General features: G+C 36.4%; 1 protein-coding gene across 36 annotated transcripts in view; it reads left to right on the top strand.

Moving 5' to 3' along the window:
* THOC2 (THO complex subunit 2) overlaps positions 1-14,361 on the top strand; it is a 118,454-nt gene that overhangs the window by 21,243 nt on the left and 82,850 nt on the right. For all 36 annotated transcript variants that reach the window (XR_009598885.1, XR_006058352.2, XR_006058353.2 and 33 more), the window contains exons 4-7: positions 278-329; positions 6,403-6,473; positions 7,358-7,479; positions 8,029-8,162. Coding sequence is in view for 32 of the 36 variants with exons in the window: in XM_042242159.2 (XP_042098093.1) it covers positions 278-329; positions 6,403-6,473; positions 7,358-7,479; positions 8,029-8,162 (379 nt within the window). In the remaining 4 variants the exon portion in view is untranslated. The remainder of the gene's footprint in view (positions 1-277; positions 330-6,402; positions 6,474-7,357; positions 7,480-8,028; positions 8,163-14,361) is intronic.

Raw genomic sequence — 14,361 nt, 5'->3', positions numbered from 1 at the left:
ATTTGTGTTTTTTATTATTTCCTGAGGTGCTTGTTTAAGGTTCATTTTTTTTTAACTCAAGTTATTTCATGGTAGACATTTAAACAGGTTTTCTAACCATTATCTCCCTGTTTTAATTTTCTCTATATTATGAAATTTGAAGAATTTTATTTGTCAACATAGTGGTATTAGGGGTTTGTTTTTAAGTTTTACTGAAGAGTGTTATTGTGAACGCATAATACTTGCTAGTGTGCTATTCTAGTATTTACTATGAATAATTGTATATTTTTTTAATTAGGAATTTCGTGAGGACATGCCCTCCATTCTTGCTGATGTATTCTGCATATTAGGTAGGTATTAATAAGCCTGTATTAATTTCACTTATAAATAGCCTTTATTTCACTTGTAAAAGGTGTTTGGAAAATTAATGTTCTTTGTTAAATAAAATATTTTTTTAAGCTAAGGATTTTACAAATGTTTCTACAAATCTAGATTATATTTTTTTTACTTTATAGAGAATATAGTATTGCAAGTCAAATGTGAGTTTAATCACTATATTTAAATAGTTCTACTTTATAATTTAAATGGTTTGAATTTTTCCAAATGTATCTTTGTATAAAATTGAGCTAAGTTAAGTCATTTCAGGTTTAAAAATCCAGGTTTTCTGAAGTTAGTCTGAATTATTCAGATTTTAGTAACCACCTAATTAATATTATTCAATGCAGGTTATCAGTGAATGTCAGAATATCAAACTTAGGACACTCAAGAGATAATTACTTTGCTATTGTACTCTTTTGATTTTTAATTTTAGAAAGAGTAAGAGGAGCCAAAGTAATCAAAAATACTTTTGTTTTGAGGATAAGAAACCAGCTTTGGAAATAAAACTTCTCTCTTTGTCCAGAATAAATAAGAATTCATGCAAGATCCCTGGAGAAGGGATAGGCTACCCATTCCAGTATTCTTGGGCTTCCCTGGTGGCTCAGCTGGTAAAGAATCCACCTGCAATGTGGGAGACCTGGGTTCAATCCCTGGGTTGGGAAGATTCCCTGGAGAAGGGAAAGGCTACCCACTCCAGTATTCTGGCCTGGAGAATTCCATGGACAGTACAGTCCATTGGGTCGCAAAGAGTCAGAGACGACTGAGTGACTTTCATTTTCACATGCAAGATAAGAATGGAATTTCTTTGACTTGGAACAAAAGGTAGTATCCCTCCATGGGAAGCATGGATTTGAAAAATAATGTATATTACAAATATATTTCTCTGATCTTAAATCTGAATTAAAGTATCTGAGCACAGTTTTCCACATCAGTTTTAAACTTTCTGTAACTTTGATCTGTTAGAAAACATTACCAGACATTATAATATTCACTTTAAAATAAGACTTATTCTCTGAGAGTTTTTTAGGCTGGAATGAATTACTTTACTTTAGCTCATTAATCTTAACTCTTAGAATGAGATAGCTTACTTAATTTGTCTTACTGAGAATCTGGAATTTGATTGCAACAAATCTAAATGCCTGGTCCTTGATCCTTCATGATGTTTAAGATTTTATAACATCAGTAATGTTGTGAATAGGTCAAAATGTATGTGGACTGTGAGTGATAAATGAAAAGAGCAGACAGTTGATTGGATGACAGTATGTCCCCTTTCTGTTTTGTTTTCCCTGGCGTGATTATTAATTGTGTGTTCTGTCAAACTTAAAACTCCTGATTTAGATGATAAAGTATTTGTCTTTGCTATCTATTGGATTGATTGATTTTAATTTTTAGAGCAGGTGCTAAAGATATTATATTACAAATAAATACAACATAAGTCAAGTTTCAATTTAAAATATTGTTTTTACTATAAGGAGAAAAGGAAAGATACACCCATTTGAATGCAGAGTTCCAAAGAATAGCAAGGAGAGATAAGAAAGCCTTCCTCAGTGATCAGTGCAGAGAAATAGAGGAAAACAATAGAATGGGAAAGACTAGAGATCTCTTCAAAAAAATTAGAGATACCAAGGGAACATTTCATGCAAAGATGGGCTCAATAAAGGACAGAAACAGTATGGACCTAACAGAAGCAGAAGATATTAAGAAGAGGTGGCAAGAATACACAGAAGAACTATATAGAAAGATCTTAATGACCCAGATAACCACGACGTTGTGATCACTCACCTAGAGTCAGATATCCTGGAGTGCAAAGTCAAGTGAGCCTTAGGAAGCATCACTATAAACAAAGCTAGTGGAGGTGATGGAATTGTAGCTGAGCTATTTCAAATCCTGAAAGATGATGCTGTGAAAGTGCTGCACTCAAACTCTATATGCCAACAAATTTGGGGAACTCAGCAGTGGCCACAGGACTGGAAAAGGTCAGTTTTCATTCCAATTCCAAAGAAAGGCAATGCCAAAGAATGTTCAAACTGCCTCACAATTGCACTCATCTCACACATTAGCAAAGTAATGCTGAAAATTCTCCAAGCAAGGCTTCAACACATGTGAACCAGGAACTTCCAGATGTTCAAGCTGGATTTAGAGAAGGCAGAGGAACCAGAGATCAACCTCCTAACATCCGTTGGATCATAGAAAAAGCAAGAGAGTTCCAGAAAAACAGCTGCTTTATTGACTATGCCAAAGCCTTTGACTGTGGATCACAACAAACTGGAAAATTCTTCAAGAGATGGGAATACCAGACTACCTTATCTGCCTTCTGAGAAATCTGCAGGTCAAGAAGTAACAGTTAGAACCAGACATGGAACAATGAACTGGTTCCAAATTGGGAAAGGAGTAGGTCAAGGCTGTATATTGTCACTCTGTTTATTTAACTTATATGTAGAGTACATCATGAGAAATGCCAGGCTGGATGGAGCACAAGCTGGAATCAAGATTGCCAGGAGAAATATCAATAACCTCAGATACGCAGATGATACCACCCTTGTGGCAGAAAGTGAAGAGGAACTGAGAGCCTCTTGATGAAAGTAATGAAAGTAAAAGAGAGTGAAAAAGCTGGCTTAGAACTCAACATTCAAAAAACAAAGATTATGGCATCCGGCCCCATCACTTCACGGCAAATAGATGGGGAAACAATGAAAACAGTGACAGATTTTATTTTGGGGGCTCCAAAATCACTGCAGATGGTGATTGCAGCCATGAAGTTAAAAGATGTTTGCTCCTTGGAAGAAAAGTTATGACCAACCTAGACAGCATATTAAAAGGCAGAGACATTACTTTGCCGACAAAGGTCCGTCTAGTCAAAGCTATGGTTTTTCCAGTAGTCATGTATGGATGTGAGAGTTGGACCATAAAGAAAGCTGAGCGCTGAAGAATTGATGCTTTTGAACTGTGGTGTTGGAGAAGACTCTTGAGAGTCCCTTGGACTGCAAGGAGATCCAACCAGTCCATCCTAAAAGAAATCAGTCCTGAATATTCATTGGAAGGACTGATGTTGAAGCTGAAAAACTCAAATACTTTGGCTACCTGACGTGAAGAACTGACTCATTAGAAAAGACTCTGATGCTAGAAAAGATTGAAGGCAGGAGGAGAAGGGGACGACAGAGGCTGAGATGGTTGGATGGCATCACTGACTTGATGGACATGAGTTTGAGCAAACTCCGGGAGTTGGTGATGTACAGGGAAGCCTGGTGTGTTGCAGTCCATGGAGTTGCAAAGAGCTGGACACGACTGAGCAACTGAACTGAACTGATATGTTTATAAGTCTGAAAGAATGATTTGTAGATATCATTTTGTGGAAGCTGTTAGTCCTTGATAGTGTCAGAAATATATTTTTGTCTTTCTCTGGGTAATCAGTTATCAGTTTATCAGTAAAGTTCTAGTAATTTGTTTTTTTATTGACTTATTAGGATATATTTTCCCTTCATAGTTGTGTAGTAATAAGAATGATTGTTACAAATCATTGCTTTTTACTAGTAACATGAATTCATGAAGATGATGTTTGGTTGCTCTTGGGAAATTTCTTTTAGCCTATCCAGTCCATTTTTACAAGCAAGATTAGGATGGCAAACTTGGAAAGAGAATTTCCCACACCTGCCCCCCTCACTCACCCACTCCTACCCTTGGCAGAAAAAAAAATGATCCCAGGGTGACCCCAGACCAAGATAGGGGAATAGGAGTAAGAATGTGAGCTATCTCTAATGATAAAGATCATGATAATTATAATGATTATAACAGTAATAATAATATGGGTGCCATTTTGGACCATCTTCTATATGTTCAGAAAACATTTAATGTTTTCTGTAAGGGAGGTTTATGGATCAGAAAATTGAAGCTTAGGAAAGTAATTTCTCAAGGCCACACAACTAGTAAGGCAGAATTTGAACCTGGGTCTTTTTCGGTTCTAGAGTCCATGATCTTTTTACTGCATCATGTTGTCTTTCTAATATTTTGACAATTATAAGGGAAATCAGTGCTGTACTTCCCTGGTTGAGATAGCATTTTCCTTTAAAAGACTGATCATGTAAGGGTGAGCGGGCCTGAGAGGTATTAATATATTAACCCAAAAGGAAAGTGTGGTGTAACTTGATGCACTGTTGGGATCTCTGAGCTGGGTTAGGTGATTGGTAATAGTGGGCCTAGAGTTTTAAATGACTGAGGACTTTTTAGTAAAATCAGAGGGAAATTAGAGAGAACTTTGATGCTGATTTGGGGTTTAGGAGTCAGGAATAGTATATGAATTTATTGGAATAGTTTCATGAGTTAGAATAAAAAGAATAAATTAAACAGGGAAGGCATAATTTGAATAATAGATTCCTGTGTTGATGATTGAGATAACTTAGCTAATAAATTTACTGAGGTCCCATTAAGCATTTCCTAACATGGTCAGAACCCAGAGAGTTGTATTTTAATCAGGTCTGGTGGCTAAGAGGAGAGTATATTTGGTTTGTAGAAGATGAACCTGCTACCCAAGTACTCTCATTTTAGGGACTTTGGAGGTAGATTTTAGAGACTGTAGGGCCTTGGAGAGTAGATAGATATTGGTTAAAAGAAGAGGCCCAATTTAGTCCTGACCTCTCAAGATCAGTATGTTTGAAGTTCTAGGCTGGGGAGGGACCAGAAAACCAGCTAGTGGGGAGACCACTTGGGAGTCCCTGGAAAGGGTTGACGAGATGCACATGAATTTAAAGTCTTACTGAGGGATTGAGATTATACTGGAATTTATAGTACATTACAGGGTGTATAAATTGCACCCTGAAATTCCCTTAATACCCTTGATCTGATTGTGTGCTTAGCTATAGTAGTCAGAATGTTGGGAAATGGCACTTTCCAAGATGGAAAAGTGGAAAAGAGCCAGGAAAATGTGGATGTGTTTAACAAGGTCCTCTTCTCTTTTGATTCTTAGTGATGTCAATAGAAAATAAACTGAAGGAAAGCAGTGGTACAATGTCTGTCTGAGGGGAACCCTAGAACTCTTAGAGGAGAATTTTTATTGCATCACTAAAATGGGTGCCTTTTTCTGTAGTACATTTTAAATATGTTGATTTTTAAAGTAAAGTAATGGTGTGTCATCAGTTAAAACAATAATTCTGAAATCAGTCTTGTAATCCTGCTAATCCTGGTTGAAGTTTTTGATCCTTAGCGTTTAGAACTAATTGTTTATTTCCTGTATACTTTAGATGAGAAAATTGTTTGACAAATTCTTTGAATAATTTACTGAAGCTCAAGGAGGTGTCATTTTCTTAAAAAAATATTTAAGTAGGAAGAAAATGAAAACCTTCACTGAATTTTTCTTTGCTGACTAGAATTGTAATTCAAAATAAGATGTTAAAAATATCTTTTAATACAGTTTTCATAGAGTTGGTGACCAAGTAGCTTGGTTAGAACATGGTATGTGGTACCAGTGTAGTCAGTCAAAGGCTTGATCTTCATGAATAATAGTGTCTTTAGTATTAGAAGAGATCTTTGTTATCACCCAGTTCAATTTTCCACCTTATTGTCTCTGACACATGGTCATTTAAACTTTGCTTGAATGTTTCCATTTTTTTTTTCTTGGCTATACCACATGACTTGTGGGTCCTTAGTTCCTCAACCAAGGGTTGAACCCAGGCCTTGGGTAGTGAAAACACCAAGTACTAACCACTGGACCACCAGGAAATTCCCGAATGTTTCCTTTTTTTTTTTTTGAAAGCAGTAGTTTTTTGAAGCTTTGTTGCTTCCAATGCCTTAGCACATAGCTCCATAATCAACTGACCATTTTATGGATATACCATTGGTCACAGGCTCAGTCTTCAATATCATGAGAAACTAATTCTAATTATTCATATGTGTATGAAGGACTGCTTATGCTTATCACAGTTTAAAATTTTCCCCCCAATTCAGAATGAGGTATTTTAAGTTCAGCTAGTTTTAAAGAAGCGAGGTATGTTATAGTTCTGTAGTCTAGAAAAATCAATCAAACTTTCACCTTTTTTTCCTTCATCATTGTAGATATTGAGACAAATTGTTTAGAAGAAAAAAGCAAGAGAGACTATTTTACACAATTGGTATTAGCATGTTTGGTAAGTTTTAAAAAATACTTTCCATTTCTCAATTTTTTATGGAATGATTGTAATGACAATTAATCATGTTAATGGAGAAGGATATTGACATTCAGTTGACTGTTCATTATAAGGTGAGACTTGGGTTTTGAAATGGAATGCTTTGTAAAATTAGACATGCTATTTCTATGAAATAGGCATGCTACTGTATCAAACTATCTATGCATATAGAACCTTTGGTGGATACTCCTGACCTAGAAAGTTTCTAACTAAGGAAAAGGTAAGCATCTATCAGATGAGTAGAAATGATGTGGATTAGCTTTTAAACTGAACGATTTTTCATAAACTATTAGGCAATGAGGAAAAGAATGGAGGTAGTTTAAAAATAATAGATTCTAGAACTTGTTATAATCATTGTCTAATAAACCATTTTATGTTCATAAATTTAGAACCAAGGAGGAATGGCATTACTTAGACCTGGAAGAATGTCCTTGTCTTTGCTGCACTAGAATCTGACTTAAACAGTAGAAACCAAAGAAGGCTGAAGTGCTGCATTATTTTAAAGAAAATTCAATTTTAATCAGAATTACATCTCTAGTTCTTGTCATTTGTAGGCTATGGAGAGCATGCATATAATTTTTAGTGAACTTTTAAAAAGCTACATGGTGTATTTTTCAATACTTTGAGAGTCATTTTTGTTAAACTGAAGTTCTAAGCCTTTTTATAAAGTTGTATAAAGTTTACAACTTTATAAAGTTGTATATTTTATAAAGTTGTATATGTGTATATATATAATATGTGATTTTAATATTCTTATTTGAGAAAATTATTTTGCATGTTTTAAGATTGTGGATGCATAGTTGGAATGCTGAGGAATAAATGGCCTTTAATATTTTTTAATACAGTATTTAGTTTCAGACACAGTTCTAAAGGAACGCTTGGATCCAGAAACATTGGAATCATTAGGGCTTATCAAACAATCACAGCAATTCAATCAAAAGTCAGTTAAAATCAAGACAAAACTCTTGTAAGTACATGTATTTTTATGTTGCAGATCAAGTGCCTGTGTATGTTTTTTACTTCCCATGTTGAATACCAGAAGTTTTTAAAGGTGTTTTGAAGACTTTAGTTGTTTTTGCTGTTAGAGTGTGTCTTGTGTTTTTTCTTTCTAAGAGTGGCCTATGGTTATTGAGTCAGCAGTGAACTTTACCTGTGTGAAACCAATGTTAATTTTTTTTCCTTATTAGAAGTTAAAATAATCAATGTTTTTATTACTACCAGTAAAATAATTTACAACTAGAGTATATTCTTGTCAATGATGGAGATAGTGTTATGTTAGCAGTATCATTTCCTTGTGTAGCTGGTTTCCCCTGTGTAATTCATATTGGGGTGTCTCTTATGAATCACTGTTATTTTCTATCCTAAAAGATACACAAAGAGGTAAACTTTCAACAGCTGTTCTTTTGGTGATTTAATATAAGAGTAAGAAAATTCAATGAAAAGAATACATTAATCTTATGCAGGCCTGTTAATTGAAATTAATTTTATCTGCTTTGTGATGTTTATCTAATTTCAGTTATAAGCAGCAAAAATTTAATTTGTTAAGAGAAGAAAATGAAGGTTACGCCAAGCTGATTGCTGAATTGGGGCAAGATTTATCTGGAAATATTACTAGTGATTTAATCTTAGAAAATATCAAATCTTTAATAGGTAAGATGTACATTATATGGTATATGTTACTAAGAATAAATGTGACTGTTGAAGAATATCCATAAAGACAAACTTAGTGCATTTTCTATAGATCTTTGTTTTTAAATTAAAAAACGCGAGAAGTGTTCAGCTTGTACTTTTAAGATTATTATCAACAGAAAAAAATTTGAGATGATATTTGTAAGAAATCTTTTTGGTACTCTTACCCTTGTGTTTATACTAGTTTCTGCTCTCTAGTATTTCTATCTTTAATTTTTAGATATTTTCCAATAATTTTATGGAGGGCAGAAAATAAGCAAAAGTGAAACTTTAATAAAATCTGTGATGAACTCTTGAAATGTGGAGATGTTCAGTTCTTTTGAACTTGATTTTAAAAATACTAAGCAACTTTGATACACATTTTATCTGTTAAAAGTAAGTGTAGCAGATGTTGTAAAAGTGTAACAAAGAGGAGAGTATTATTTTCCCTCCCTTTTGAATAGAATTTCTTCAGCATTGTTCTTTCCCTTTTTAAATTTCTTTGACTGCATGGGGTCTTAATTTGCAGCATGTTGGGTTTTTGTTGGCGCTTGGACTCTGGAGTGTGCAGGCTCAGTACTTGTGGTGTGCAGGCTCTCTAGTTGTGGCGTGTGGGCTCCATAGTGCACGGACTTCAGTAGTTGCAGCATGCAGGCTGAGTTGCTCTGTGGCATGTTGGGATCTTAGTTCCCTGACCAGGAATTGAACCAGCGTCCCCTGCACTGCATGGCAGATTATTAACCACTGGACCTTCATGGAAGTGCTAGCGTTGTTTTTTGTATTGAGCATTTGGAAGAAATAGTTGGCTTCTATAGAAAGGAGGAATGAATGATAGAAAAATAAGGTACTTCTGATTTTTAAAGAATGGAAAGAATTTTTGCTATTTGTTAGGTGTTATGCTCTCTCAGGGAAGATTTTGCAACAGTTGGATGTCTTAAGTGTTGAAACCTGTTGGAGAAGTCATATTTTCTGCTTCACTAGTTTTATGTAAAATTTTATTTATTTGTTATTTTTGGCTGTGCTGAGTCTTTGTTGCTCTGCATGGGACTTTCTCTAGTTGTGGTGCATGGGCCCCCATTGCAGTGGCTTCTGTTGTTGAAGAGCACAGGCTCCAGGACAGGTAGGTTCAGTAGTTGTGGTGCACAGGCCTAGTTGCCTTATAGCACGTGGAATCCTCCTAGACCAGGGATTGAACCCATGCCCCCTGTGTTGGCAGGTGGATTCTTAACTATTGGATCACCAGGGAAGTCCTTCACTGGTTATATTTTATTAGAGGATATGTCCACTCAGTCATGTCCGGCTCTTTGTGGCCCCATGGACTGTAGCCCACCAGGCTTCTCTGTCCATGGGATTCTCCAGGCAAGAATACTGGAGTGAGTGGATTGCCATTCCCTTCTCTAGAGGATTTAGAGGATGCTTATGCTCAATTCTCAGTTATTTTCTGTGGTTTTGAAATTTATGTATGATTAAGAGAGAAGAGGTATCCTAGTCCTTTCCTCCTTTCTCCAGTGGGGACCCAGATAAAACTAGATTTACTGCAGTTATCTTTGCTTTTAACTTAGGCTTTTGGTGACCAACTGGTATAGAGGTAAGGAGCTTTTAGTTTAAATGTACCCTTTTCTTTGAAGTAAGTTTTATTCTGGCAGCTGATTAAGTCTCTTTGCTACTTCCATTGTCAATTTAACACCAAGACTGGCAATCCCCTAGGGCCGCAGGGCTCTTGCTTGCTTAAACTGTGTGGCAGTGACCCATTAAAAAAAATCACCTGTAGGGTTTCCTTTCTGTTCTTTCCAGGGTAGGCTCTACATTTTTCCTGCAGCATTTTGATCTAGTTTGAGATGTTTGTCAGTACTACCTTGCTATAGGTTTGTCTTGTATCGTGCCATGTACTGTCAAAATGGTATTCCCTACATAAAAGTTCTGTGCTGTATGAGGTCTTCACATTTTTAAAAACTTTATCTGCTTGTTTGTTGACATCTCTTGTCTGTCCTTGTTCCTTCTATTTTTTGTCCTTGTGAGTTTATACTTTATTAGTTCTTTGTTATTTTGGGAACATTTCAGAGAGGGATTTTTGTATGCTTTTATCTAACTGAGAATAACATACACTATGTACTTTCTTTTCTTGAACTTTGTCCCTATAAAGAACAGGTTATGTTACTGTATCTGAAGAACAGTGTGACAATCACAGCTGTAAGCTCATGACTCACATGGATATTCCATGAGTTTAAAGAATTTGATTTCTTGGGCTAACCCTCTATTCTAGTCTGTCAGGTGTACTACAAAGCTCGATAGCCCAGAAGCACTCAGATGCCACCTCTGCAGTGTAGACTTCTTTGGCTACCCCACCCCCAACTCCAACACTCCCTATTGTTCACTATATTCCTTCTGAGCATTCGGCACCATATAATATGCACTGTATTTTATGCCACACCCACTGGAATGTAAGTAAGTTCCATGAGAATGAGGGTTTTTGTCTGTTTTGTTTGGTACCTCTAACCTTAGTGCCTGGTATGTAGGTGCTGAATAAATACTTGTTGAAAAACGAATGTTTCCCCCTTTCTAGAATAGTTTATACTGATTCTTAGCCTCTTTCTCCCAACATGGAGGATTTGAGAAAGTTCATTTCCCTGGCTCAGTGTTTGTTTCTCTTTGGCTAGCTGATTCCTCTCCTCCCCCATTGTCTGAGAAAGAAATTTTTCATAGTTGAAGTTAAGACTGAGTACTCACTCTTTCGGTGTTAGAATTTACTGGATTCCTCCTCAGTGCAGACTCTAGGTAGTCCTTGTCTCATCTGGCCAGAGGAGTTCACTAACGTAGCATCCTGCTTTTCGTGACATCTTTGGATGAGTTTCCTCTTGTTTATTCCCATTTTTTTCTCTCTAGGAGCAATCTAGACAGATAATACCTGAGCTATCTCAGGTCTGATCTCCTTCACCAGCCACTGACAGAACTGGTATCTGGTTTGGGAGGCTTGCATTTTAGATACATTTATATTTCAGGGTACTTGGTCTGATCAGGAGAAATCCTTATTTATCATTCTATAATTAAAAGGTAGGTATTTAAATGAGGTATTTAAATGCTCATTTAAATACTCATTTACTCCCTAAAAGATTCTGGCACATCAAAATTTTATGTCCTAAATATGAAAAACAGTATTTATATTCTGTGAGATAGCTTTGGGCTGTTTACTGCAAGCAAGCAAGGATTAGGAACAGATATGAGTCTATCTGGTGGTTGCAATCTCGAGTCTGACAGTAAGTTTGAGAAACTTAATAGGAATGTATAGTGATTATTAGGCTCTTGAGCTGCCATGTCATAGATGCCTCACAGATGATCCCCACATCAAGATGGCAAAAAGCATATTTTAGAAATTAGGGGAAAGAATAGCAGAGATGGACTCTTTGTTTTTTGGCTATGCCGAGCAGCTTGTGGGATCTTTTCCCTACCAGGCATTCAACCTGGGCCCTTAGCAGTGAAGGTGCTGAGTCCTAACCACTGGACTGCTGAGAAACTCCCAGAGATAGACTCCTTTGATTGCTGAACTAAACTATAAGCTGTCTATTCTTCTGTATGCCCTTCAGAAAAAGTAATAACTAGTAGGTATTCTTTCCTTTTCTTTCTTCTAAATTAGTGGTCAGCAAACCTTTTCTGTAAAGGATGAGATGGTAAATATTTTTTTCCTCTGTGGGCCGTATGTTTTTTGTTGTAGCTACTCGCTTTTACCATTGTAGTGTGAGATCAGGCGTGGACAATATGTAAATAAAGGAGTGTCTGTGACAGCACAACTTTACTTACAAAAATTGAATGGGTTTGATCCATAGGGTGTGGTATGCTGATTGCTGCTGTCAGTCAAAAGTTATGGCTAAAAATTAGTCATGGAGCTAGCTTGAGTTTAGTTTTGGAGACTGAAAATGATTCTTGCTGGTTTGGGGTTTAGTGGCCCAGGATCTTTTTGGCCTTGACTCTGATTCTTTCCATCTCATGCAGAATCAGAGCCCTCTTGGCCAAACCTCAGGACCTTCATTTGTCACCTGGTGTCCAAGGTTGTAAATCTGACTGGACGTGACCAGAGAAACATTAAAAACAAAACCCCAAGTCAAATGATTTTATTCTTTGGCAGATTATGGGACATTTAACCCCTTTGAGTACATTGTCTTGAATGTACTTAGTATTCTGTCTTCAGATCAGTTTGGATATAAGAGCCATTCAGCCTTGAAGCTTCTTATTGTATCAACACTCTCCTATCCCTTGGAAACGGAAACCAGTTGACTGCTTCTTTTACCTAAGGCTTTGCTTTATTGGTGTTTCTTTCCTGTACATGAGTTACAAAGAAGTCATTTATCTCTACTATGAAAAAGAAGATAGCAATCGGTGTTCTTAAGTATAGTTTTTTTTTAACTATTATACTTTTATTTTGTTTGATGCATTGCTCTGCATCTTGCTTCTCTGGTTCTTGCCTTGAAATGTGTAGTTTTTTGCAAATACTGTTTTCTTAGAAATAGTCTAGCATAAGTTTTCATTAGCCTGTTTTAGTCTATTCAGGTTTCTATAACAAAATATCATAGACTGTGGGGCTTATAAACAACAGAAATGTATTTCTCACAGTTTTTGGAGCTGGAAGTCCAAGAGCAGGGTGCCAGCATGGTTGGGTTCTCATGACAGCTCTCTTCTGGGTTGCAGACTGCTAACTTACTGTTGTATCCTCATGTGGTAAAAGGGGCAAGGGAGCTCTCTTTTCTAAGGGCATTACTCTGATTCATGAGACTATGCTTTTATGACCTATTCATCTCTCAAAGAGCCTACCTCCTAATACCATTTCACTGGGCATTAGAATTTCAATATGAATTTTGGAAGTACAAAAAACATTCAGACCATGGCTTAGCCTGCTTCTAAAGTAATTCTACATGCCAAAGCTACATCATGTCCTTTTGTTCAGAACATGGTTTTTCTTTGTCTTATAAGGTTTATTCTGTCAGGAACATGATAATTGAAGCTATCATTCTGTTTTATTGTCAAAAATGTATAGGCTGGACGTCTCTCCCCGTCATGTTTACAGTGTTACCCAGGTCTTTTTGTTTCTGTTAAGAATCTCAATTTGACCTATCCCTAAAAGAACCATTGTCACTTTAATCATGTTTTTTGCCTCTAATTGCAGTTCGTTGCTCTAATACTGGCCATCTTATCCATCTTTGGGGAACATTCAGTTACTTTTTATTGCATTTTTTCCAAAGATGTATCATCCAAAAGGTGTGAACTTTCGTTACGGGTAGGGAAGGCATTTTATTAATCTCTGTATCACAAGCATTTGGTACATAGTGGGTAGTTACTTAATGTTTATTTAAATGAAGGACTGAATCCATGGTCATTACAGGTCTACCATTTAAAATGTTATTTCCCATATGGTTCCCTGTTTGTTTCTGAAAAAGCGTGTGTGTGTGTGTGTGTGTGTGTGTGTGTGTGTGTGTGTGTGTGTGTGTGTGTTGCTTAATGTAGCTGATGTAGAGGTAGGAGGTAGGCTTTATGCTTTTTCTCAGGATGACATGACTATCAATGCTTGGGCTGGATAAAAGCCCTTTCAAGATGTTTGAGCACAAGATTGCCTGTTCTACCACAACTGCCATTAGAAAAAAAATTATTTTGTACATTTTAAGCTTACTTATTGATACTAAAATCTTTATCGTATATGGAATAGCTTAACTGTTATTTAGCAAATCTCTGCCATTTAAAAAATGATTTTCTAAATCCTTCATTTGGTTTCTTTTTCTTTGTTATATAGCATATGTGTGTTAGTCGCTCAGTCGTGTCTGACTCTTGTGACCCCATGTACTGTAGCCTGCCAGGCTCCTCTGTCCATGGGATTCTCTAGGCAAGAATACTGGAGTTGGTAGCCATTTCCCTCTCCAGGGCATCTTCCCAGCCCAAGGATCGAACCCTGTTCTGCATCACAGGCAGATTCTTTACCATCTGAGCCACCGGGAAAGCCCATTATGTAGCATAGGTCATTCCAATTGATTGGACTGCCTTATGGCACCTGAGACATATAACAGAAAACTCATAAGCCAGATTTTTTTGGTAAGAAATGCAAACATTGTCATCTATTATAAATAAATGTTGCATCCTGTTCATCTAGGTTGCAACCTTAAATTGCCTCTAGAAAGAAATTGGTTGATATTACAGATCA

This window comes from Ovis aries, chromosome X (assembly GCF_016772045.2).
Source record: "Ovis aries strain OAR_USU_Benz2616 breed Rambouillet chromosome X, ARS-UI_Ramb_v3.0, whole genome shotgun sequence".
In the NCBI taxonomy this organism is placed as follows: domain Eukaryota; kingdom Metazoa; phylum Chordata; class Mammalia; order Artiodactyla; family Bovidae; genus Ovis; species Ovis aries.
This window is presented reverse-complemented; position numbering and strand designations above follow the sequence as displayed.